At 43.4% G+C, this 27348-nt stretch overlaps 2 protein-coding genes across 5 annotated transcripts in view; one reads left to right on the top strand and one right to left on the bottom strand.

The window, feature by feature from the left end:
• Positions 1–17823, top strand: part of DRC7 (dynein regulatory complex subunit 7) — a 56910-nt gene extending 39087 nt beyond the window's left edge. For both annotated transcript variants that reach the window (XM_087877045.1, XM_087877044.1), the window contains 6 exons: positions 2214–2429; positions 6170–6280; positions 10345–10455; positions 13174–13368; positions 14688–14827; positions 17014–17823. In XM_087877045.1, the coding sequence (XP_087733171.1) occupies positions 2214–2429; positions 6170–6280; positions 10345–10455; positions 13174–13368; positions 14688–14827; positions 17014–17107 (867 nt within the window). In that variant the 3' untranslated portion in view covers positions 17108–17823. The remainder of the gene's footprint in view (positions 1–2213; positions 2430–6169; positions 6281–10344; positions 10456–13173; positions 13369–14687; positions 14828–17013) is intronic.
• A 1360-nt stretch (positions 17824–19183) lies between these two features.
• Positions 19184–27348, bottom strand: part of LOC117670409 (zwei Ig domain protein zig-8-like) — a 34550-nt gene continuing 26385 nt past the window's right edge. The window contains exon 7 of one of the 3 annotated variants that reach the window (XM_087877042.1): positions 19184–21306. In XM_087877042.1, coding sequence (XP_087733168.1) covers positions 21145–21306 — 162 coding nt within the window. In that variant the 3' untranslated portion in view covers positions 19184–21144. The remainder of the gene's footprint in view (positions 21307–27348) is intronic. The other 2 variants (XM_087877043.1, XM_087877041.1) reach the window with 2 other exon arrangements.

The raw sequence follows: 27348 nt of genomic DNA, 5'->3' as shown, positions 1-27348 counted from the left end.
AGGGCTTTTGCGCCCCCCCTAAGTGGTGTTCTTTTTTTTATACAAAGTCAGCTTATTGCCCCCACAAACCGGGTCCTCATTTTACCTACCTCGGAAGGATGGAAGGCTGAGTCAACCTTGAGCCTGGTGAGATTTGAACTTGTGGTAACTGCAGGCAGCTGGTCCTACTTAACAGCACTAGTCTGCTGTGCCACCAGTTGGATGAAAGTGGATTGCTGTGAATATGCAAGTTTCTTGTAAGCCAGGGGTGTGAAACTCAAGGCCCGTGGGCCGGATGTGGCCTGCGAGGTGCTTAATTGTGTCCGGTGGGGTGCACGCTCGCTCCCTTTTTGGCCCTTGGTGCTGAAAAGGTTCGCCATCACTGGTCTAGTCAATCTTCTTTCCTTTGATATGCAGAAGGCATTTCTGACCCCTTGCAAGTGCTCCTTTCCTTCCATTTTCCATTTGCTCCCACCCTCTGGAATCAGCTGCCCCCAGAGATAAGGAGAATCCAAGACCTCGGTGTCTTCCGCCGTGCCCTTAAAACTTACCTTTTCCAACAAGCCGGGCTGGCCTAACAAATCCTTTTAAATGATTTTAAATTTGTTTGTCTTTTTAAATTTTGGGCCAAATTGAGATATTTCCTTTTAATCTGTTCTTAATGTATTTATTATGTGTTTTTATTTGGCTGTACACCGCCCTGAGTCCCTAGGGAGAAGGGCGGTATATAAATTTGAAGTAAAATTAAAAAAAAAAATATTCTCCGTAGCAGCTGAGGGTAGGACAAGAAGCAACGGTTGGGAGCTCATCAAAGAGATATCCAACCTAGAAATAAGGACGAATTCCCCAACAGTGAGAACGATTGCAGCGTGGCCTGCCGGAGTTGTGGATGCTCCATCGCTGGAGGTCTTCAAGAAAAGATTGGGCAAACATTTGTCCAAGAAGGTGGTATGAGGACTTCTGCCTTGGGCATGGGGTTGGACTAGAATAGAAGACCTCCAAGGTGCCTTCCAGCGCTATGATTCAATGAATTTATGATTGCACAGAAATTAGTCACTGACAAAACAATGATCTGCCTGCAATTTGGCAGTTCAAATCTCACTGGCTCAAGGTTGACTCGGCCTTCCATCCTTCCAAGGTGGGTAAAATGAGGACCCAAATTGTTGGGGGCAAATAGGCTGACTCTGTAAACCGCTTAGAGAGGGCTGGAAAGCGCTGTGAAGCGATATATAAATCTAAGTGCTATTGCTCATCCATCCATCCATCCATCCTTCCATCCATCCATCCATGATGCGCAATGATTAGAATGCAGTACTGCAGGCTGATTCTGCACACTGACAGGAATTCAATTCTGAGCAGCTCAAGGTTGATTCAGCCTTCCATCCTTCCGAGGTGGGTAAAATGAGGACCCGGATTGTGGAGGGTAATATGCTGACTCTGTAAAGTGCTTAGAGAGGGCTGTAAAAGAACCATGAAGCGGTATATAAGTCTAAGTCAGGGGGATGGGTTCTAAATTTTTTTACTACTGGTTCTGTGGGCGTGGTTTATTTTGTGGGCGTGGCTTGGGGGGCAATGTGACTGGGTGGGCGGGGCCAACTTTAAAAAAAAAACTTTTAAAAGCATTTTTTTCTACAGAGGTTGCAGGAAAAAAATGCTTTTAGAAGCTTCTGACGATCAGGCAACTCAGCTGGGATCGCCAGAGGCTTTTAAAGGCATTTTTTTTCCATACAACCTCTTCGGCTGAAGAAGTTATAGAAAAAATTGCTTTTAAAAGCCTCTGACGATCCCAGCTGAGCCGCGCGATCATCAGAGGCTTTTTTTTTTTTACTTTTAAAAGCATTTTTTTTCGACCAAAGAGGTTGTAGAAAAAATGCTTTTAAAAGTAAAAAAAAAAAATAGCCTCTGATGAGGTGGGCGGGGTAAGCGAGTGGCAACCGGGCCAGGGACCGGTTCGGGAGCATGGCCAGCCAATGTTATTACCGGATCTCCGAAGTACTACAAATTTTTACTACCAGTTCTTGCCAACCGGTGAGAACCAGGAGCAACCCACCACTGGTCTAAGTGCTATTGCTATCTCCTGTTTTCATGAAAACTCATATACTGACAATAAAGTTGAATTATTGGATGTGCCCAAATACCAGCATAGCTATCTAACTTTCTACAACCCAACCAACACATTGTAATTATTGGTGGCTTAATACTACTTTATCCTCTTCCATTTGCATACTTTTCAGAAAATCACCGAGAGGTTCCACAGGAACCCAAGCAAACCAGCGGATGAAGACGTGGCCGAACGCATTTTTTTGATCTCAGAAGATAAGATTCTCCTGACCTACCATTGCAAGGAGAATTACATCACCCCTTCCAAGAGGGAGTTCAATAAGCATACCGAGGTGGACAGCAAGGGAAATAAGATTATCATGAGCCGAGATATGTGCATCAGTTATCAGGTGAATGAAGCAGAGGTGGTATTCAGCAGGTTTTAACCAGTTCTGGCGAACTGGTAGCGGAAATTTTGAGTAGTTCGGAGAACCAGTACCAGAAATTTTGACTGGCCCCACCCCCATCTATTCTCTGCCTCCCGAGTCCCAGCTGATTGGGAGGGAATGGGGATTTTACAGTAACCTTCCCCTGGAGTGAGGTGATTTTACAATATCCTTCCCCTGCCATGCCCACCAAGCCACGCCCACCAAGCCATGCCATGCCACGCCCACCAAGCCACACCCACAGAACTGGTAGTAAAAAAATTTGAATCTCACCACTGGAATGAAGCATATGGTATGCGCAGCTCATGGTGAATGGAAGCTGGCATGACGGGCGGGATTTAAATGAATGGTTGCAAGTTGTAAATACAGGTAGTCCTCGACGTACGACCACAATTGAGCCCAAAATTTATATTGTTAAGCGAGACATTTGTTAAGTAAATTCAATCAATCACCTGTTTTGAGGTTCTGGAGCAGATAAGTATAGATAGACCACAATTTACAATTCATAAAACGTTTCTTCCCTTGAGTACCGCCAAGCTAGATGTTTCCTGTTTAAGGAAACAGAGTAAAACAGATGTTGGGCTTTGTGTATCTAGTGGTTAACTACTCAGTTTTGCCATGGCTGAGGAAGTATAGAAAGGACAAGCACAACCTGGGTTTTCCCCTATACCGTACCTCGTACTTGGCATCCTAGGTAGACTTCGGCTTACAACAATTCACTTAGTGACTGTTTAAAGTTACAACAGCATGGAAAAAAGTGACTTATGACTATTCTTCACATTTACGACCATTACAGCATCTCCATGGTGAAGAACGGTTGCAGGAACTGGGCATGTCTACTCTAGGGAAGAGAAGGACCACGGGAGAAAGGATAGCAGTCTTCCAAAAATTGACGGGCTGCCACATAGAGGAGGGGGTCAAAATTTTCCAAAGCACCTGAAGGCCAGACAAGGAACAATGGATGGAAACTGATCAAGGAGAGATTCAACCTGGAAATAAGGAGAAATTTCCTGACAGTGAGAACCATCAACCCATGGAACAGAAGTTGCCTTCAGAAGTTGTGGGAGCTTCATCCCTGGAAGCTTTCAAGAAGAGACTGGACTGACATCTGTCAGAAATGGTGCAAGGTCTGCTTGGGCAGGCAGTAGGACTAGATCAGAGGTCCCCAACCTTGGCAACGTTAAGACTTATGGACTTCAACTCCCAGAATTCCTCATCCAGCCAGCACGGTATCCAACCTGCAACATGACTGGCTGAGGAATTCTGGGATTTGAAGTCCATAACTCTTAACGTTGCCAAGGTTGGGGACCCCTGCACTAGATGAACTACAAGATCCTTTCCAACTCTGTTATTCTGTTATAGTCACATGATCAAAATTCAGATGCTTGGCAACTGACTTGTATTTATGACGGTTGCGCTGTCCCGGGGTCATGTGATCCCTTTTTGCGACCTTCTGACAAGCAAAGTCAATGAGGAAGCCAGATTCACTTGACAACCGTGTTCCTAATTTAACAACTGCGGTGATTCACTTAGCAACTGTGGCCGGAAAGGGTCGTAAAATGGGGCAAAATTCACTTAACAAATGTTTCGCTTAGCAACAACAATTTGGGGTCAATTGTGTTCATAAGTCGAGGACTATCTGTAATTGGTTGCAGGAGGTGTGATGAGTACTAAAAAGAATGAGTCCTAAACAAACCATGTGACCCCTTATTTCGACCGGGAAGAACTTTCTATCTGTCCCTTTTTCCTACGTCGGTGACCTTCCCAGCATGGCCTACTTCCTGTCCATTCTCTTCAGCCGTCCCTCTCTTCCTATTGCAACATGACACATACTAAACAAACACTGAGTATTGGGCCAATATTTTCACATCAAAGTCGAGTACCAAATTTGACGAGTTTTGAAGCGGTCAAGCACTGGGGCAACACTGTACTATTTTTTGAAATACCACCTTGGCATTTGACTCAGAAAGGATTAGTTAAAAATTATCCCCAAGTAAAATAATCCTGAGGAAAATAATTTTTGCTAAAAGCAAAGTAGACCGTCAAAAGGGAATCTCTTAGCCATGCGCAAACACGATGATTCAACCTAGTTACCGTAATACATTCATGCAGACCTCAACTTACGACCGGCCATTTAATGCTGTCCAAAGTTCCGATGGATTTCGAAAAAGATACTTACAACCTGTCCTCAGGATTATGACCGCCGCCACCACTACTCCACCCCCCTGTTGTCACGCAATCGCATTTCAGGCACTATCAACCCCAACTTGCATCTTACGACCAGTTGCATTGTCCCACAGACACATGACTGCAGTTGGTGACGTTTTCTGCCGTTTTGCAATAGAAAAACTGCCCATTGGATACAAGGCTTTGGAATTTTATCACCTGCCCCAGAATAGAGTAGAATAGAGTAGAGTAGAGTAGAGTAGAGTAGAGTAGAGTAGAGTAGAATGATAATAAAGAATAGAATAGAGTAGAGTAGAGTAGTGTAGAGTAGAGTAGAGTAGAGTAGAGTAGAGTAGAGTAGAATAATAATAAAGAATAGAGTAGAGTAGAGTAGAGTAGAATAATAATAAAGAATAGAATAGAATAGAGTAGAGTAGAGTAGAGTAGAGTAGAGTAGAGTAGAATAATAATAAAGAATAGAATAGAGTAGAGTAGAGTAGAGTAGAGTAGAGTAGAATAATAATAAAGAATAGAATAGAATAGAGTAGAGTAGAGTAGAGTAGAATAATAATAAAGAATAGAATAGAGTAGAGTAGAGTAGAGTAGAATAATAATAAAGAATAGAGTAGAGTAGAGTAGAGTAGAGTAGAGTACAATAATAATAAAGAATAGAATAGAGTAGAGTACAATAATAATAAAGAATAGAATAGAATAGAATAGAATAGAATAGAATAGAATAGAATAGAATAGAATAGAATAGAATAGAATAGAATAGAATAATAGAACAGAATAGAATAGAATAGAACAGAACAGAACAGAACAGAACAGCAGAGTTGGAAGGGACCTTGGAGGTCTTCTAGTCCAACAAGAGTTGGCTGTGTTTGCAGTGGTTTGTAAGTCCTGTAAAATAAGATATGAATAACCGCCATGAATGTAGAATAGAACCATGGTGGTGCAGTGGTTAGAATGCAGTATTGCAGGGTACTTCTGCTGACTTCCAGCTGCCAGCAGTTCAATTCTGACCGTCTCAAGGTTGACTCAGCCTTCCATCCTTCCGAGGCCAGTAAAATGAGGACCTAGATTGTTGGGGGCAAGAGGCTGACTCTGTAAATCGCTTAGAGAGGGCTATAAAGCACCGGGAAGCAATATGTAAGGGCTATTGCTATTCTTTCCCACACGAAGTGGTATATAAGTCTAAAGGCTATTGCTATAGAAGGGCCATTGTGGTGTAATCTTAAGGCATCAGGCTAAAAACTTGCTGACTGTGAGTTCTAGATCTAACTGAATGGAAGAAGAAAAAAAATAGAATATACATTTTATGACCAAATGGAATATAAAGGTGGGGATCATTTCTGGAAATATTTTTTTAAAAAAAACACAGGCACACAGAAAGGAGAAAACAGCCCAGCGATCTCAGGAGCACTGAGATTGTTCTCCCCCTCGGCAAATGGCTGACTCACTTCTGAATCTGCTTGAATCTCCTTTGCTCAATCTACTTTAAGGTTCATAAATCTACTTTTGGGTCCATTTGTTCTCAGGCGGGGCCTGTGGAGAAAGAAAAGAAATTGTTCCATCTCTACGAGATGCTGATGCAGCTCATCGAAGATGAGAAACGTTCCCGGCATCTAGTGTGGGAATCTGAGATAGAGGTATTGGTGGGGGATAAATTTTTTTATTGCTGGTGGGTTGGTAGTGATGGTGTACAGAGCCCTGCCTTCTGGTAAGCTTCTCTGGTTGAACGTACCCTCGCCCACTTTCCCTGGCTACCCTGTGTTTGCACGCATTAGTAGAGAAGTAAGTAAGTAAGCTTTTTATTGTGGTCAGAGACCAGATTAAAATACACATAGAAGGGGAGTATATTTTACAAATATGAATAGATCATGTGACAGTACACCATCTACTGCCTCAGATACAATCTGTACTGTCAATACTAGTGATCCTCTGCCGTAGGGGTTACCCGTCTCTTCCCCCGTTTTTTTTCAGCCACGACTGCAGCAAAAATTTTTGCAACCTTTGAAGTTATATTGGGGTCTGTGTCCTGGAGTAGGAAATAAAGGCTGAACAGATCGGGTGAACCAGGGAATCTCTGGGAAATAGGAGAAATGAATCTTGATCTTATGTCTCGATGGTGGGGACATACGAATGTAATGTGGAACAGAGATTCCGGGGATCGGCCATCACATGTACAATAGATGGATTTTACTCCCCCCGAGAGCCTACTGTCGAGGACATGCGAGGGGATCACATTAAATCGTGCCTTCATAAATGCGAGCCTATATTTGATAGAGTGTAGCGCGGAGAGATAAGGCGGAGGGTGAGGCAAGGGAACGATACCAAGGGAAAACGGTGAGCATGTTAGTAGAGAAGTAATTGTTCATTGCTTCATGCTTCTGTCTTAATTACCCCTTGATATTACCACTTGAAACCGGGATGCGGTGGCTCAGTGGCTAAGACGCTGAGCTTGCCGATCGAAAGGTCAGCAGTTCAGCGGTTCGAATCCCTAGTGCCGCGTAACGGGGTGAGCTCCCATGACTTGTCCCAGCTTCTGCCAACCTCGCAGTTCGAAAGCAGGTCAAAAAATGCAAGTAGAAAAATAGGGACCATCTTTGGTGGGAAGGTAACAGCGTTCCGTGCACTTTTGGCATTGAGTCATGCCGGCCACAGGATCACGGAGACGTCTTCGGACAGCGCTGGCTTTCGGCTTTGAAACAGAGATGAGCACTGCCCACTAGAGTCGGAACGACTAGCACATATGTGCGAGGGAAACTTTTACCTTTTACCTTTATTAGTTCTTGTTTCCCCAAGAAGGAATCTGTAATTTTGAACTTCTTTTGATCATTCACTCTTTCCAATCATATGACCTTCGCCGTCCCACCCACCCCCCTTTAACCTCTAATCTCAAATGTCTATGGAGATTCTCAGTCCTCCAGGTCATGGTTGTCCCAGATATGCTTTTTCAGGAGGCAACTGGACCTTCTGGTTTTTTCTTTTGAAGACATTTTACTTCTCATCCAAGAAGCTTCTTCAGCTCTGACTGGATGGTGGGGAACGGAAGGATTGATATTCCTTGCAGACAGCTGGTCATTTGCATCCTTTTAGAGGGTCATTGAAGCACTTGGAGGTTTATCTGTGTCCTCAGGTGGTGCAAATGGCTGTGGAGCCTCTACTATGTAATATTTTAGCACAGGGCTCTACAAACATAATCATAATCATAAGTTTATTTGTCAAGCATATATAAGGTAACAGGTAAAAGTATAAACATAATTAGAATACATGAAAAGAGGAAATAATAAGGAATATTAGGACAGGGATGGAAGGCACGCTGGTGCGCTTATGCACGTCCCTTACAGACCTCTTAGGAATGGGGTGACGTCAACAGTAGACAGTTTAAGGTTAAAGTTTTGGGGGTTTGGGGATGAAACCACAGAGTCAGGTAGTGCATTCCAGGCATTGACCACTCTGTTGCTGAAGTCCTATTTTCTGCAATCGAGTTTGGAGCGGTTTTCCTTGAGTTTGTATCTATTATTTGCTCATGTATTGTTGGCAACTTTAAGTCCACAACTCTTAAAAAACTATGCCGGCTGGAGAATTCTGGGACTTGAAGTCCACAAATCTTAAAAGTTGCCAATTTTGGAGAGCCCTGTTTAGCATAATACATCTGTGCAGTTCCAGATCCCATTTTCTGAACGAGTGAAATAAGAGAGAATGTTTATTTTTATTTATTTATTTGTTTTAATTTGTATACCGCCCTTCTCCAGCGGAACTCAGGGCGGTGAACAGCCAGAATAAAAACAGAACATTCAAAATTTAAAAACAGTTTAAAAAATAATTAAATATTTTTGGCCACAATTTAAAACAACCCAATTAAAATCAATTCAATTTAACCGAAACAGTGGGATCAAGCCAGCCTGGCTAGGTGAAATAAATAAGTTTTCAGGGCCCGACAAAAAGTCCGGAGGTCTGGTATTGTGCGTATCTCTGGGGGGAGATTGTTCCAGAGGGCAGGCACCGCCACAGAGAAGGCTCTCCCCCTGGGGGTCGCCAGCCGACATTGTCTGGCGGACGGCACCCTGAGGAGGCCCTCTCTGGGCGAGCGTACTGGCCGGTGGGAGGCTATTGGTGGCATAAGGCGGCCTCGTAAGTACCCCGGCCCTAAGCCATGGAGCGCTTTAAAGGTGGTCACCAACACCTTGAAGCGCACCCGGAAGACCACCGGGAGCCAGTGCAGCTCACGCAGGAGAGGTGTCACATGGGAGCGCCCCGTCGCTCCCATAATCCCCCATGCGGCCGCATTCTGGACCAGCTGGAGCCTCCAGGTGCACCCCAGGGGGAGCCCCATGTAGAGAGCATTGCAGTAGTAGCTCAGGGTTGAACTGTTGGGTCCTTGGTGCTCTCTGAGCTTGGTGTTTTCTTGCAGATGTTTCATTACCAACCAAGGTTGCATCATCCCTGCTTTGGTAATGAAACACCTACAAGATGACCACCAAGCTCAGGGAGCACCAAGGGCCCCAGGGGTACATCAAACAAGAAAAGTAGATGAAACTTTCCTGACCATTTGCATTCCATATATGTAAATGTTGGGAGTTATTTTCAGCCATCGTAATGGGTTTTTATTTTCCAATGTGGATGGAAGCTGACAAATGGGAAGGCTGTTAAAGGTTGCAAATGGACATCTAGTTTCACAGGGTATAATGCTTTCAAAATATGGTCCTAAGTGTATGAAGGTAAATATACGCGTCTCAGGATAATGTTGCAGGATCCAATCTGGATCGGTCACGAGGACCAGAGGTTTTGTCTTACAAGCTTCCGGGTTTTTGGACTTGTGCTGGAGCCCATCCTCAGGGGAGTTCCCTCTAGCACAGGAGTGGGCAAATATGGCCCCTTTATGACCTATGGACTTCAACTCCCAGAATTCCTGAGCCAGGTTGGCTGTCTCAGGAATTCTGGGATTTGAAGTCTGCAGGTTGTAAAAGGGCCACATTTGCCCACCCCTGCTCTAGCAAAATATGTGCTTTCTAACACACTCTGCTAGAGAAGCAGCTTCCTGAGGATGGGCTCAGCGTGCGTCCGAAAGCTCGAAAGACTAAACCTCTGGTCCCGGTGACTGATCCAGATGGGATCCTGCCTTATGCCTTTGTTCATTGCAGAGAGATCACATGGGTTCTAGTATAGTTTTTTATCAAAATCACAAGATGCATGGGTGGAGAGTTTTACAAGTGATCCTCAACTTACAGCAGTTTCTTTACGAACTGAGTAGGACGGATGATGATGGGGAAGCAAAGGGGGGAATGGCAGGGAGATAGGAACCAGAGGTGTCCAACCAGAACAAACCAGCCCACCATGGACGAGCCGTGAGAAGGGAATGGGAAACTACCAAAAGGAGCCAAACCTTGGAGCCGTTCACAGAACATTGGAAAGGAACAGAATTGGAGATTGATAGATTGTTCAGAGGGAGGAAGCAAGGAAGAAGGGAAAACTGTAGGCTTTGTGCGAGAATATTCAGATCCAGCTTTGCTTTTGCTGTAACCGCTTGAACTTAGTAAAAGTTAACCTTTCACTTCAATCATGGAGTTGACGGTCTCTCTTTCCTAAGTCTCTAGCCAGGCCATCTTGACAAACTGGTTTTCCTGCATCTGCAGAAGTTGAATGAGATGGTCTATGGGATGCTTTCCATGGTCAACCATCTATCTCTGATATCTCTATCCCACCAAAGGTCCTGGACCTTCTGAGGATTCGAGGAGAGGAAGAAACTGCTAGCAAGTTGAGTGTCTCCATTTATGACACAGAAAGGAACGAGAAGAGTAAAGAACATCGTGAAACCATAGTAAGCTGGAGGTTCTTTTGGATCGAACCTACACAGTATTTATTATCCTTGGAAATTATCAAAACAATAGAGGGAATTAGGGATTGAAATATGAGAATTCTTGGCATGTTAATTGTCATCCCAAAGTTCTTGAGAAGGTCAGGAGGACTATGGCATAAGGACAGGCAACATTTGTGTGTCCAAGAATAATAAATACCTCGCAAAGTTCTGGGTGTAGCACAAAGTCGCAATGATATCACGGGAGTAATTGGAGTGAAAAACCTGAATTCACCAATTTTTCTGGTGGTTTTAAGAGGAAAATGGGAAGAAAGTCATTTGGAAGGCAAACCTGCTTCCCTCATTATCCCACCAGAATTATTTTTTATACTCAGCCCCTATAGGGCTATGGTTGTCAAATTCTTACAGCAAAATTTCTGAGTATTTTTAGCAAGCTCTTAATCGTGCAAGTTAAAAGCAGACAAATTCGTTAATAATTGGTTAAAAGTTTTTAAAAACCAATAAAAAGGAAAAAAAATGGCTGTCAAAATTTGGCTGTCTTACCGCAAATATCAGGGTGCTTCCCTGTTTTGAATGTTGAATATTTCAAGAATACTTCTTCTCTTTCCCAAGTGCCTTAAATGTACAATGTTTTCTGTGCTCTGCATAGCCTCAACTCCTGAACAGTTTTGTGCATCTGGGATGCCAGGATGACACCAGCGGAATCTGTGGTCGTTTTGAGTTTCTTGGTTCCTGTAGAGCAGGGGTGGGAATGATGGTCCTTTTATGACTTGTGGACTTCAACTCCCAGAATTCCTAAGCCAGCATTGCTGGCTCAGGAATTCTGGGAGTTGAAGTCCACAAGTCATAAAGTGTCCATCGTTCTCCACCTCTGCTGTAGAGAGCAGGGGAAATGATCTTGATGGAGATACATAGGACCTGTTACCTAGGCAAAAGGAACTGAAGGCTTTTTTGAAGTCTAAACAACAACAAGAAGAAGAAGGGGCTAAGACAAAGACTTCTCTAAAATACTGAACCATTTTCGTCTGAGATGGTATAAAGGAGGGGTGGCAAACTCAATTTCATTGATGGCCACATCAGGGCTGTGGTTGATCTCGGGGGAGGGGGCAACTGGGTAGGTGTGGCCAACTGGGTGGGTGTGGCCAGCTTGACACCACTCCCCAAACTGCTGGCATGTTTCCTCTTCGCGCTGGGTAGACCGAGCCGAAGCCATGCTGTCCCGATGTTTCCTCTTCACACTGGGTAGACCGGGAGGAAGTGACGCGGGCTGGCCCCTTACATTTTCCAGGATGGCCCCATGAGCCAGGCCAACCACATCGTGGGCTGGATCTGGCCCTCGAGCCTTGTGTTTGACACCCCTGGTATAAAGCAGGGGTGAAATGCTACCGGTTCCCTCCAGTTTGAGCAAACCGGTAATGATAAAAACTGAACCAGTAGCTAAAAAAAGCTACCGGTTCCTCCAAGCCGATATTTCCAACGATCAGCTGTGGCGCGGGGTTTAGCTTTGCTAGAAAGCGATGCTAAATCATGTGCCACAGCTGATCCCCCCCTTTGCTTCTACTTACCTTCCCAAGCTTCCTTTTGACACACACTGCACATGTACGTGCGCGCAATGTGCATTTGGTGCACCCTGCGCATGCACACGCAGCGCGCATTTAGCACGCATAACACGGCCAGTGAAATGGTAGCAAACTGGTTCAGATTTCACCACTGGTATAAAGCCTCTTGCGTTGGGCAGAAGGTTGGACTAGAACAGTGGTTTTCAACATCTTCTTTGCCATGGACTCCCTTTGAATACCTTTTGTGGCCATGGACCATGGCCATAGACTCCCAAATTTTAAATCAAAACATTTCTTCAAGCCTTCGCGGACCCCCCCCTCTGTGATGACACTGTGGGGCCCCCAGGTGTCCATGGACCACAGGTTGAGTACCACTGGTCTAGAAGACCTCCAAGTTGCCTTCCAGCCAGGGGAGAAATGCTCCTGGTTCGGACCGGATCGCCCGATCCAGTAGCAATGGCGGTGGGTGCTTCAGAGAACCGGTAGCAAAAATCCCTGCCCACTCCCATGCCCAGCTGAGCCGCCCAATCATCAGAGGCTTTTTTTTTTACTTTTAAAACCATTTTTTCTACAACCTCTTCGGCCAAAATATGCTTTTAAAAGTAAAAAAAAAAAGCCTCTGACGATCACGCGACTCAGCTGGGATCGTCAAAGGCTTTTAAAAGAAAAAAAACATTTTTTTCTTTTAAATGCCTCTGACGATCCAAGCTGAGTTGCCTGATAGGCAGAGGCTTTTTTAAAAACCTCTGCCAATCAGGCAACTCAGCTGGGATCGTCAGAGCCTTTTGAAAGCATTTTTTTACAAACTCTTCGCCGAAGAGGTTGTAGAAAAAATGGTTTTAAAAGTAAAAAAAAAAAAAATTGGCCATGCCCACCCAGTCACATTACCATGGCCGCCCCCACCAAGCCATGCCCACAGAACTGGTAGTAACTAATTTTAGATTTCACCACTGCTTCCAGCCCAAGGATTCTACAATTGATGATTCTATAAGAAGGAAGAGAAAGTACACCATAATCAGCCTTGCAAGATTCTGTGGTTATAGCCAGTCTCAGTAAAAGTAGTTTTAGCCTTTCTGTGGAATTGATTTTGCGGTCTGGTCCACCCAGTGGGGCTGCCATCAAGCTCCCCATCAACCGTACCGGTCTGTCCCTTTCTCCCCAGGAACGCCTACAGCAAGAGGAGCGCCAGCGCCAAGTAGAGCAGGAGCTGGACTACCTGGCGCCATTCCTGATTCAGGTGGGAGGCATTGAAAAGATGACCAAGTGGCTCGCTTTGCGCCTGAAAGAAGACTGCCTGAACGATTTCAAGCATCGTCTCGTTGACAAGGCCAACCTCATCCAAGCACGATTTGAGAAGGTACCGTGGCGGTCGTTGGACCTCTGACTTTCCATGGCCCAAACCGAGAGCTGGCTTGCCCTAGACAGACCTTTCTACTTATGGACCCAACTGCTCTCCAGGGGTTCTTGTTGATGTCTCTGTAAAACACCGGAACCATTAAAACTAGAGTTGGAAGTCTTCACTGGCTTTTCTCTGCGGAAGGGGAAGGATGGGCTATGGGAGTATGGCCAAGGCAAGGGGATCCCCAAAGCTTCATGATGCTACTCAGGTTCCATAAATCTGGTTCCATTTCTTTATCTCCTCAACTGCTACCACAGTGGTTACAAACAAGGATGTCTGCAGGAAATGGTCAAAAAAGTCAAGATAGTGATAGTGACATTGAGAAGTGCATCTCTACTTTTGTGTGTGTGTGTGTGGCCAAATTCTTCAGATATTTTGATTCAGGCTGTCTGAATATTCATCGTTTTATCTGGAGCATGAGGTCACCAACTGGTGCTCCATGGACCACTGGTGGTCCATGAGAAAATTGTGGTGATCCGCAGGGAAAATTATTTGCATTTTTTATATTGCACTAAACCAGGGGTCCTCAAACTAAGGCCCCCGGGCTGGATACCTACAATGAACGTTTGTGTTGCTGCAGAGAGTCTCCCACTTCAGCCAGTTTTGGATGTGAGGTAAGTGCAGGGCCCACGCGGAGGCTCTGAGAGGGTGAAAAATGGGCCTCCTGGAAGTTCCGGAAGTCCAGAAATGGACCTGTTTCTGGCCTCTGGAGGGCCTCCAGAGCTGGAGTGGGAGGCCATTTTCACCTTCCTGAAGGCTCACGAAAAGCCTCCGGAGCCTGGGGAGGGCAAAAAACAGGCCTACCGGAAGTACCAGAAGTCCAGAAACAGGCCCACTTCTGACCTCCGGAGGCCCTCCAGAGCCCGGGGGAGGCCCTTTTCACCCTCCCGGAGGCTTGAGGAAAGCTTCCGGAGCCTGCGGAGGATGAAAATGCCCCCCCCAAGCACCGTGGTGCAGGAGGCAGAGTAGGCCAGGCCTCCATGGCCACGCCTACCCAGCAACTGGGCAGAGAACAGGTTGCTAACATTTTTCAATCCCACCCCTGTGTTCACTCATATATTAGCCCAGGTCACAGTGGGGTTGGCCTGTTCTGTGTTGGCCTACCGTGGAACCTAGTTCTTGTCTGCGTACTATCTGAACCCGAGCAGTCCATGAAACTGGAATATGGTTTATTTCCAAGGCTTTGCCTGTTGCATGCTCACATCCTTTGTCTTTTGTTCATGGAGAAGATTTGCCTGCAGTGTGAACCCAGCCATTCTCTCTCTCTTTTTGCATAGGAAACTCAAGAACTCCAGAAGAAGCAGCAGTGGTACCAGCAGAACCAACTCAGCATGACCTTGGAGGACGAAGACGCCTACCTGAACTACTGCTCAGAGGCCATGTTTCGCATCCGCATTTTGGAGCTCCGACTCAGCAGGTATTTGATTTGATTTGATTTGATTACATTTCTATACCGCCCTTCTCCCGAAGGACTCAGGGCGGTGTACAGCCATATTAAAACAAACCCATCACAAAAATTAAAAACCATTAAAATAAATTAAAGCAATTTGACTGTTATTAAAACCCTTAGCTAAAACCCCTTTAAAACCAATTAAAACCCATTAAAATTAATTTATTCGGTCAGGCCGGCTTGATTGAACAATAGAGTCTTCAGAGCACGAAGGAAGGCGCGGAGGTTGGGGATCCTTCTTATATCTGGGGGCAGCTCATTCCATAGGGCAGGAGCCCCCACAGAGAAGGCTCTCCCCCTGGGGGTCGCCAGCCAACATTGCTTGGCCAACGGCACCCTGAGGAGGCCCTCTCTGTAAGAGCGTATCGGACGGTGGGAGGCAATCGGTGGTAGAAGGCAGTCCTGTAGGTATCCCGGTCCTAAGCCATGGAGTGCTTTGAAGATGGTGACAAGCACCTTGAAACGCACCCGGAAGACCACTGGGAGCCAGTGCAGCTCGCGCAAGAGAGGTGTTACCCGGGAGCGATGAGTCACTCCCATAACCACCCGCGCGGCCGCATTCTGGACCAGTTGGAGCCTCCGGGTGCTCCTCAAGGGGAGCCCCATGTAGAGAGCATTACAGTAGTCCAGATGGGAAGTGACAAGGGCGTGTCCCAGAAAGGGACGCAACTTGTGTGAATGGGACAATGGCCCAGACAATGTAGGGACAAAAGTAAAATTCTGGGTTCTTGAAACATGCAGACCCTCTCTACCCTATTAAATTCAAATTGTTGAACTTTTTTAGAGAGGCCAAACTAGACTAGGCTAAAGTAGACTAAACTTAAGTAGTCTAAACCTTTGCAAACTCTAACACAGTTAGTGCAAAGAATAGCATCACATTTTCACTAAAAAGAAATCCTCCTTAAGGACATTCATTTAGTTTAGTGTTTCTTAATCGAGGCAATTTGAAGATATTTGGACTTCAACTCCCAGAATTCCCCAGCCAGCTGGGGAATTCTGGGAGTTGAAGTCCACATATCTTCAAGACGTCAAGGTTGAGCAACACTGCTCTAGTTTCACAGAATCATACAGCAAGAAGGATTGTTGAAGGTCATCTAGATCAAAGGAAAGTCTAAGTCAGTGTTTCTCAACCTTGAAGATATATGGACTTCAACTCCCAGAATTGAACATGGTGACACATAGAAGCGGGTTAGGAACATCTGGGACGTCCTAAACATTTCCCTTTGTCCGTCCACTTAAATCCCAGGCTGTGTTCACACCACCTGCTAGACTAGACTAAAATGGCATTGGGTAGCTACTCAGCCAATGGATGGTTTCAGATTGTGAGTCAAGCCACCTTATTAAGTATAGTAAGATTTATTTTATTTTTGATGTGTGTGGTTGCTCATCTTGAAACATAACTTTGGGTGGCTCACAACACCAATAAAAAACCCTAAACCACCAACCATAATTTGGTTTGATTCTTAATCGTATTGCGCTGATCTGCTGATCTGATCCCAAATCTGCATTTATCAAGAAATGAATTAATCTGGTTTTTGTGGTGAGCTATCGAGATATTTGACTATCACATCTACTGTACGTCTAATCTTTAATCTTTTCTTATCTAGAATAAACACGATCCATTATTTGATTTGTTCCCTGGGGGTGCTATTTTAGAAAGAGGTCTATTTAACAATGAAAATAATGATATTGGCAACAAGGGGTACTTCATGCTATGTTTATGATTTCTAAGCCATTAGGTATGGCTTACGTCATGACCCCAGTCAGCATCACTGATAACACACTGGCAAAACTGATTAAAGAAAAGAACATAAATACTTTTGTTTCCACATGGAAACCGCCTCTGAACTTTGTGCTTGATGTGGAAAAAAACCAAAACTTTGATTTTGGGTTTCACAGATTGACTGGTAGACTTTTGTAGAAATGATTTGTTGTGAATGCCTTATTCTACTGCAACAGAGAGAGTCGGAGGTCAATGTTTCTTTTTCTTTTTCTTTCCTTACCCTTCCTCACTTTTCTTTTCCTTTCTCCCTCATTGTCCTCTTACTTGCTTTTGCATTTTGTATTTTATAATACTTTATAACCTAATAAAAATCCCTGGTAACTCACAATTAGTGGAATTGAAACAGTAATTGCTTGTCTTTCTTCCCCAGGCATAAAGAGAGAGCACCGCTGAAATACATAGCATTGGAAGAGAAGCTTTCCAAAGATCCTCGTCTTTCTGAACATCTCAAATTTTATGTTTAATTCTTCCATGAGTCATTGCTGGGAAGAGCTCCTCAAAAAAGCCAGATGAAGTTCATGAAACTTCCAAATAGCTTTGAAGAACGTTTTATTTTTCTCAGGCCACTTTCTTCCTCTCTTCCTCACTTTTGCAACTTTCTGGTAAGAAAGCATCAAGGAGAAGGAACTTTAATTCTTTGAATCTCTTAATGGAGCAACAATTTAAAACCTCTGGGTTTTGATAGCTAGATATATGGGTGAAAGATAGTAAAACTCTCAGATTATTTCTTCTTCTTCTTCTTCTTCTTCTTCTTCTTCTTCTTCTTCTTCTTCTTCTTCTTCTTCTTCTTCTTCTTCTTCTTCTTCTTCTTCTTCCTCCTCCTCCTCCTCCTCCTCCTCCTCCTCTTCTTTTTCCTCCTTCCTCCTCCTCCTCCTCCTCCTCCTCCTCCTCCTCCTCCTCCTCCTCCTCCTCCTCCTCCTCCTCCATCATCCTATTTTGTTGCATGTTCTACTTTTCTTTCAGAGTCTGTTCTAAATTGTTATGCTTCCTACTCCCAGTGACAGGAGCCATGTCCTATCTCAATGTATTCAATGGGATCAGAGAGTACTTTGGCCTACAAGTTGTCTTAATTCTTCCCTTCTCTAATTTCATCATTAAAGCTTTCAATTTTTTTTGAGTCGATGCCATTTGAAACGATTTCACGTGATTGTACAACAATAAACTTAATATCAGATTTCAATCCAAAGTACTCCCTTTCCTTTAAAAGCATTGCAAAAAGTGATTTACAGCCAGTCCTTGCACTTACGACTGTAAGGACATCCTCACAGTCACACAATCAAAATCCAGGCGTTTGGTAACTGGCATAGATTTTGATGCTTACGCCATGTGAATGCTAGTTACGACCTTCCCAGACAGCTTCCAACAAGCAAAGTCAATGGGTAATGCAAGCGTCACTTAAAAACTGTGTGATTCCCTTAACAAACCTGGACTATTGCAATGCTCTCTACATGGGGCTCCCCTTGAGGAGCACCCGGAGGCTCCAACTGGCGCAGAGTGCGGCTGTGCGGGTGGTAATGGGAGCGACATGGCGCTCCCATGTAACACCTCTCCTGCGCGAGCTGCACTGGCTCCCGGTGGTCTTCCGGGTGCGCTTCAAGGTTTTGGTTACCACCTTTAAAGCGCTCCATGGCTTAGGATCTGGTTACCTATGGGACCGCCTACTACCACCAATAGCCTCCCACCGGCTGGTACGCTCTCATAGAGAGGGACTCCTCCGGGTGCCGTCAGCCAAACAATGTCGACTGGCAGCCCCCAGGGGGAGAGCCTTCTCTGTGGGGGGCACCTACCGTCTGGAATGAGCTCCCCCCAGAGATACGGAGGATCCCGGATCTGCGCACCTTCCGCCGCGCTGTGAAGACCTTTTTATTCCATCAGGCGGGCTTGGCCTAATCTCTTCCCTTTTTTAAATATGTAAATTTTAATCTGTTTTTAAATTATTGGGGTGTTTTAATCTGTCTGGGCCAAAATGATTTAATTTGATTTTATCTGGTTTTTAAATTTTTTGTATCTATGTATTTTATTGTTTGGCTGTTCACCGCCCTGAGTCCTTCGGGAGTAGGGCGGTATACAAATCAAATAAACTAAACTAAATAAACTAAACAACTGGCAGTGACTTGCTTAACAATCCTGCCGAAAAGATCGTAAAATGGCCCATGACTCGCCAAACAACTGCCTTGCTTATCCATGGAAATTCAATTGTGGTCATAAGTCAAGGATTACCTATAGCTAACGTAGGGGTGGAAAGGGGGATTCTGAAAAGATAACCAATACAGTTTCTGAGACTGTGCCCATCGCTTCCGGGAGTCCAGTGCCATTTGCTGAAATCAGAGCATAAGAGAAAATTTTACACACTTAGTGTCACACCCATCCCACGAGTTGACTTCAACCAGAAGTCCGCCTTCTGATATCCTGTTGCGGGCTTCCAGTTCAAATGGAGAAGTTAGGGGTGTGTTTCCAATAGATGGATTTCAGTATTGCTCAGCTATGTTTCTAGCTAAATGTGCAGATTATGCACATTTATGATTTATGCAACACACAAGTTATTAATATTGCTTTATTACACCACTTTTTTCCCCTGGTAAGTGGTTCGTGGTCATACAAAACTATATATAGATGTTTTGAGGATGTTTCAAAGTGTGTTGTAGCCTTTATCTCTCTAAACGTACCTTGTAAGGTTCTTCCTAATCATTATCCCCATAATAATTCATTTCTTCATCCATCCATCCATCCATTTATTCATCCATCCATCCATTCATTCATTTAGTCACCCAACACCCATTTAGTCACTTGATTAAGTGACTCTGAGTGGCTTATATTTCTAAAATATTTCTAAATATTTCTAAAACTGTAGAACAATTAAAATAATTAATTCAAAACACTAAGACAATAAAAAACATCCAGAAAATAAATACGAACAGCAGTTGAAATAATTAAACCAACTAACAGTAAAGTCAAGACACGGATCCATTAACATAGTCCGAGCCCCAGGTTGGGTATACAATATAGCAAAGTTTTTAGAGCCTTTCAAAGGGTAAATCTAATTTCCAAGGGGAGGATATTCCACAGAGCAGGGGCCACTGCAAAAAAAGGCCCATTTTCTTGTCCCTGCCAGCTGAATCCGCAGCGTGCCCAATCTGCTCCGTTGAATTGGATGGGTAGAGACTCTTGGAGTCTTCCCAGATAGCCCAGTTCCAAGCCATGTAGGGTTTTAAGGGTGACCCAGAAACATACTGGCAGCCAGGCAGATCACAGAACAAATGTGTTACATGTGCCGTGTAGCCAGTACCATTAGTTACTGATGCAGCCACATTTTGCATCAGTTGAAGTTTTTGAATGGTCTTCAAGGGCAGCCCCATGTAGAGCATATTGCAGTAATCTAACTGGGAGGTTACAAGGATAATGGTTGTTGCAGAGGTTGAGGTTGAGGAAATGTTACTTAAAAGCAGACGTAGCCACCATGCAGCCCAAAAGGCAAGGCCTCTCTGCTGCAGCCAACTACTACAATGTAAACAGCATTGTGAAAATTACTATAAATTAGCTCCCCTCCTAACAATTTTCTTGATATGAGAATCCACGTTTTTGCCATGCTACCATTGTCCACAGTGAGATGGACAATCTGTCAACAATCCAACTGGGCATCTCCAATTGTCTCTTCCTGCCCCCAACTCCAAAACTGTTATGGATGCAAATCCCCCCTCCCCACCCATTGGAAAATGTGACTTCCTTTTCAGCATATGTTATACTCAGTTCTCTTGCAGAGATGAGAAGAAAGAGAAGAGGAGGTTGAAAAGAAAAAGAGAAGGACGCGTGTCGGAAAAGAAGGTTGGGTTCCTTGCCAACAGTTGCTCTAAGCCTCACTTCCTGCTCCCTTCAACCGTGCCCGGTGTGTTGATCTGCAAACAGATCACTTCCGAGGAGATGCATGCATCCCTTGAGAGAATTTCTAGCAGAAATGATCAGGTCTGGGAAATGTTCAGTTGCCATATTGTTATTGTGTTGGTCTCCAAGAGAGTTGGCTGCAGAAATTCAGATGACCACTAGATGGAGACAGAATTTCTTGGCTTTTTCTTTCTCGTCTCTTTTCTGCCACCTTGTGTTCTTCTGTATCTTTGCACACCTGAAAGTCCCATTCAAGGCTTACGAGGGTTTTCAATTGTCAACCTCAGAAGCAATAAGAATATTAAAAAGAGATCCTTTCACCCCAGTGGAGAAGATTGTGTCCTAATCTGCCTTCTAGGTGCTCAAGCAAAGATGATCCTTTCAAGAGAAGGCTCTCGTCTGGAAGATAAGCCATGATGGCTTCAGTTTAGAAGACAGAGTTGTCTATCTCTACCAAAACAGGAAAGGGGAGGCAGACTGCAATTCTTCCATTCGTTGATAAACAGGTGAAGACTTGTCAAGGCAACAGACTTTGAAAGGAACCATCAGTTTCATGGTAGGACATATCTCAGGAACATCTGAAGACAACTCGTCTCTAAATACCTTCTCCTGTCCTCTTCTCTCAGTGAAGGCCTGCAGCCGGGGTGCCTCTGTCTCTGTGCTCAGGCCGTTTTGTGCCCAATCTCACTTCTGCATACACAACTTCAGTATCAGGTTGAGCTTCCCTTTTGTGGAATCTGATGTCAGCATATGTCACCTCGCTCATTTGCCTGGTCAAAGTGTGCTGTTAGGAAGACAGGGACAGAAGAAGGAGAAGGTGATTTTTAACTGTGATCTTAAAAGCAGCAGGTTCTCTAAACAGGAACAAAAACCATCATGTGTTCTGAGCAGTGGTGGGATTCAAAAATTTTTACTACCGGTTCTGTGGGCATGGCTTGGTGGGCATGGCAGGGGAAGGTTACTGCAAAATCTCAATTCCTTCCCCATTCCAGGGGAAGGTTGCTGCAAAATCCCCATTTCCTCCTGGTCAGCTGGGACTTGGGAGGCAGAGAATAGATGTGGGCGGAGCCAGTCAGAATTTTTACTACCGGTTCTCCGAATTACTCAAAATTTCCACTACCGGTTCCTCAGAATTGGTCAGAACCTGCTGAAACCCACCTCTAGTTCTAAGACTCCACAAAGAAACCGGCTGTCATAGACCATTTGTGAGAAACAGACATTACAAGAATCAGTCACATGACTTGTATATACATAGAACAGAGTAGGAAGGGATCTCAGGTCATCTAGTCCAACCCCCTGCTCAAGCAGACCCTACACCATTTCGGACAGATGGCAGTCCAGTCTCTTCTTGAAAGCCTCCAGTGATGAAGCTCCCACAACTTCCAAAGGAAACTTCTGTTCCATGGGTTGATTGTTCTCACTGTCAGGAAATTTCTCCTTATTTCCAGGTTGAATCTCTCCTTGATGAGTTTCCATCCATGATTCCTTCTCTGGCCTTCAGGTGCTTTGGAGAATAGCTTGACCCCCTTCCTCCTCTCTGTGGCAGCCCCTCAAATATTGGAACCCTGCTGTCATGTCTCCCCTGGTCCTCCTCTTCACTAGACTAGCCATGCTCAGTTCCTGCAACCGTTCTTCATATGTTTTAGCCTCCAGTCCCCTCATCATCCTGGTTGCTCTTCTCTGCACTCTTTCTAGAGTCTCAACATCTTTTTTATAGTAAATTCATCCCCTTTTGGGGTTTATGCAATGAACGATAAACCACGCAAATCTCCAGAATTGAAGCAAGGAATTACTATAATCACCCTTCTCCCTTTGTTCCCTTCAAAACCCTACAGAAAATTAAAATGAATTAAGCTTCACATATTGTACGAAGGCAGCCATTACTACAAACATAGAGAGTGAGAGACTTCCAAGCATATACAGGTAGCCTTTGACTTTCAGCCATTTGTTTAGTGACTGCTTGAAATTATAACAGCACTAAAAAAAAAGTATCCGGTCCCTTTTTCACACTTACAACCGTCGTTGCATCCTCTTGGTCATGTGATCAAAATTCAGGTGCTTGGTGTGCATTTATAACAATTGTAGTGTCATGTGATCCCCATCTGTAACTTCCCAGTCAACTTCCAACAAGCAAAATCAATGAGAGAATCTGGATTCATTTAATGACCACATGATTCGCTTAACAACTGCAGGAATTAACTTAACAACTGGCAACCACTTACAAACTGTGGCAAAAAAAAATCGTAGAGTTGATGCTGACTCAAGGGGCTCATCTCCATTTCAAGGCCATTAAACTAGTGCCGTCCAAAGACATTTCCGCAGTCATGTGGCCAACATGACATCACAGGTGTTTTCTGCCCACCGAAATGGTACCTATTTATCTACTTGTATTCACACATGCTTTCGGACTGCTAGGAGCCGTGGTGGCACAGTGGTTAGAATACAGTACTGCAAGCTACGTCTGCTGACTGCTGGCTGCAGTTCAGCAGTTCAATTCTCACTGGCCCAAAAGTTGACTCAGCCTTCCGTCCTTCTGAGGTCGGTAAAATGAGGGCCCAGATTGTTGGGGGCGAAGATGCTAACTCTGTAAACTGCTTAGAGAGCGCTGTAAAGCACTGTGAAGCAGTATATAAGTCTGTGCTATTGCTATTTTCCTTCCTTCCTTCCTTCCTTCCTTCCTTCCTTCCTTCCTTCCTTCCTTCCTTCCTTCCTTCCTTCCTTCCTTCCTTCCTGTTAGAATGCAGTATTGCAGGCTGACTCTGCCCACTGCCAGGAGTTTGATTCTCACTGGCTCAAGGTTGACTCAGCCTTCCATCCTTCCGAGGTGGGTAAAATGAGGACCCAGATTGTTGGGGGCAAGAGGCTGACTCCGTAAACCACTTTGAGAGGGCTGCAAAGCACTGTGAAATGGTATATAAATCTAAGTGCTACTGCTTTGCTATTGTTAGGTGAGCAGAAGCTAGCTAGGCAAAGACGGGCACTTACTCCACCATGTAACACTTGGGTGTCGAACAGGGGTGGGTTCTAATTTTTTTTACTACCGGTTCTGTGGGTGTGGCTTATTTTGTGGGCATGGCTTGGTGGTGGGGGTAATGTGACTGGGTGGGCGTGGCCAACTTTTTTTTTTTTTTTTACTTTTAAAAGCATTTTTTCTACAACCTTAAGAGGTTGCAGAAAAAAATGCTTTGAAAAGCCTCTGCCGATCAGGCAACTCAGTTGGGATCGTCAGAGGCTTTTCAAAGCATTTTTTTTGCCACCTCTTTGGCTGAAGAGGTTGTAGAAAAAATGCTTTTAAAAGTAAAAATGAGGTGGGCGAGGTAAGCGAGCGGCGACCGGGACGGGGACTGTTTCGGGGGCATGGCCAGCCAATGTTATTACCGGTTCTCGGAACTACTACAAATTTTTACTATCGGTTCTTGCGAACCGGTGAGAACCGAGAGCAACCCACCACTGGTCTCGAACTCTGGACTGTCGGCTTTCTAGTTGATAAACTCAGTGTCTTTAACCTCTGAGCCATTGTGCTACCCAGCCAGGAAGAAATGTACTTGCAAAATTCTGTCAACGTAACTTTACTACAAGGATAGAGCTATTACTGCTGGGTGTGCTTCTTGTCTGGACTACCTCATAGGACTGACCAACATTCATTAGTTGCATAATATTAAGACTGCTCCTGGTGCCCAACTGTATTACAAGAGGTCAATGTACTTTTAGAATTGCGAAAGTATGCAAATACTGTATGAAAATTGGTGCTTTCTGGAATGGGGGGATTTCCCAGCGGAAAAATAGAAGCTCTGGAGGGAAAAAATTAAAATATTAAAAATACAAAAGGCAAAGTACCAGAGATTCTTTTTGATTCGATGGATAATTCGGAATTTGATGGAGATATAAAAATAGTGACTGAAAAGAAAATACTAATGTTCCTGAAAGATATAACTTTTTTTTTTCAAGCATGATTTGGATGTTTAAGACTTTGGCTACTAATGTTCACATAGCAGAGTCCTCACCAAAGACTTTTTCAGACCACAGTTCAGGGATTTTAACTTTTAAAAGGGAAAAATAGCCCTTTTAGGTATGGATGGAAAGAGATGTTGCTATGAAAGGGAACAATAGAAAATTGCAAAAGGAAGTTAAAAGATTTTTTTGAGAATAACCTCAATTGGATAGATCTAGTCTTGAAAAAAGAAGGACTAATAATAATGGGTTAAACGTAATAATGGGTTAAAAAAAAAAAGGTAAGAGAAAATACAAGCGATTTTGGATAGGTTGAAAAAAAAAAGGAATTTGAAACTGTCCAGAAAGGACAACTATTAGTCATCAAATCAAACTTCTATAGCAGCAACTAACTATATTGAGCCTGACCGAGATGGAAATAAAGATGAATTATGCAAAACAAGGACATTTTGACTTTGCAAATAAATTGGGGAAATGATGGGTACATGACTTACGTAAAGAGAACAAAAATCAAGCGATACTAACTGACAAGAAGAAAATCCTGTAATGACAGATAATACAAAGGTGCAAAAAGAGTTTCATCGATATTGTACTTTATATACAGGTCAAGAAATATTTCTAGGTGAACATTTACGTAAACAGAATTTCCCGAAAATCACAGAGAACCAAGCAAATGTTGAATGGGCCTATAAAAATAAGAAGCTATTAAAAAGGCTAAAACAGGAACAGCATCTGCTCCAGAACGTCAGACAGCCTTACTATAAATGCCTTGAGGATGAACGTTTACAACCTTTAAAATAAGTGATGAGTAATATTTTACACAAAAGGGACGTGGTGGCTCAGTGGCTAAGACGCTGAGCTTGTCGATCGAAAGGTTGGCAGTTCAGCGGTTCGAATCCCGAGTAGCGCGTAACGGGGTGAGCTCCCGTTACTTGTCCCAGCTCCTGCCAACCTAGCAGTTCGAAAGCACATAAAAAATGCAAGTAGAAAAGTAGGGTCCACCTTTGGTGGGAAGGGAAGAGCGCTCCGTGCACCTTTGGCGTTTAGTCATGCCACGGAGACATCTTCGGACAGCGCTGGCTCTTCGGCTTTGAAACGGAAATGAGCTCCGCCCCCTAGAGTCGGGAACGACTAGCACATATGTGCGAGGGGGAACCTTTACCTATTTAATATTTTACACAATGGAAAGATTCTGGATAGCTAGAAAGAGGCTAATATACTGTAGCGCTTTTAATTGGCTCAAGACTAGAAATAAAGAATAATAATTATAAGGAGAGAAGATTAGGAGCACAATATATATATATATATATATATATATATATATATATATATATATATATATATATATATATATATATATATATATATAACAAATGTATGGAGTGGAATAAAAATGTATATAACATGAATGTAGAAATGTATAATATTAAAGATATAATTAAAATATATAGATCTCTATAAGGGGAAGGGGGAAAAAAAGGAAAATGATGGGAAGAAGAAAAACTAATAGATTAAGATATAGGGGGAAAAGAATAAAGTAAAAAATGGAAGACCACTATGAAACAATGCTTAAAAATGATAAGATATTTATATGTTGTATGTTGTGTAAATGTCAAATATGTGTTTTAATAAAATTATAATTTTTTTAAAAAAAATAATTCAGTTGCTTGGCAACTGATTCACATTTATGACAGTTGCAGTATCCTGGGTGGGGGGCGGTCACGTGATCCCCTTTTGCAACCTTTTGACAAGCAAAGTCAATGGGGAAGCCGGACTCACTTAACAACCGTGTTAATAACTTAATAATGGCAGAGGTTCAATTAACAACTGTCTCACTTAGCAACAGAAATTTTGGGCTCAGTTGTGGTCATCAGTGGAGGATTAACCATAATAAGAACGACTGGAAATTGAAATAGAGCAGTGAAAACAAAAAAGGGGAGAAATAATAGAAAAAGCTATTGTTAATAATTAAAAAGATAAGGGATCGGGGCTGCCTGGACTCCATAATGGGAAACATTAAATTGAAAATGAATACAGCAATAGAGAGAGAAGAAGGAATCGGAAGGGCGGAGGAAGGAGAGAGAGGGATGGAAGAGTAGGGAGGAAGGAAGGGAAGGGAAAGTAGAGTAGGAGAGAAGGCAAGACAGGGAGGAAGAGAGGAGGAGAAGGGGAAGGGAAGGGGAAGTAGAGAAGAGAAGAAGAAGGTGGGGAAAGACAGTTGGAAGGAGAAGAGGGAGAGGCTAGGTTTGAGGAGAAAGATTGCTGTACGGTTAAAAAAAAGATGAAGTGGAAGAAAGGCAACTCTGAACAAACAAATATAAATATATTAGGAAAAAGAATGAATTGTTTAAGAATAAAAGAGGACAAATATGTATAAATAGTAAAGTTAGAATTTAGGGATAAATGAAGAAGATATGCAAGTATAGAAATACTGAGGTATATTCAAAAAAAAGGAAAGGGGGGGAAGACGATATTGACAAAAATTATAATTGAGTAAAATGTATTTGAATTTGACTAATTGTATAAAATAAGAAATGACCAACAGTCTGTTCAAAAAAAAAAAAAAAAAGAAAGAAAGATCTGGGTGAAGGTGGGAGAGGAGAAAAGAAAAAAACCCAATAAAACTTAAAAAAAGAAAAGAAAAAGCTAAAAGAAAAAAGCTATGAAGAATTGGCTCCCTATATTCTTCACAATCATTACAATTATATTTTAACATTTCTCTCTATGAAGCAACAATATGACTCTCTCCTTTCTATAATTTATCCTGTCGAAACCATAAATTCATTATTTTCATTTTGCACAAAAAGCCCATCAGAGGTTTTCGGACAGCAATAAAGATCGATATTGTCTTTTCTCTAATCAAAAAAGTTAGTTT

The sequence above is a fragment of the Pantherophis guttatus genome, chromosome 11 (assembly GCF_059756535.1).
Source record: "Pantherophis guttatus breed Tessera chromosome 11, ASM5975653v1, whole genome shotgun sequence".
In the NCBI taxonomy this organism is placed as follows: domain Eukaryota; kingdom Metazoa; phylum Chordata; class Lepidosauria; order Squamata; family Colubridae; genus Pantherophis; species Pantherophis guttatus.
Note: the sequence above shows the minus strand (reverse complement) of the source record. Positions and strands in the feature narration are given on the sequence as shown.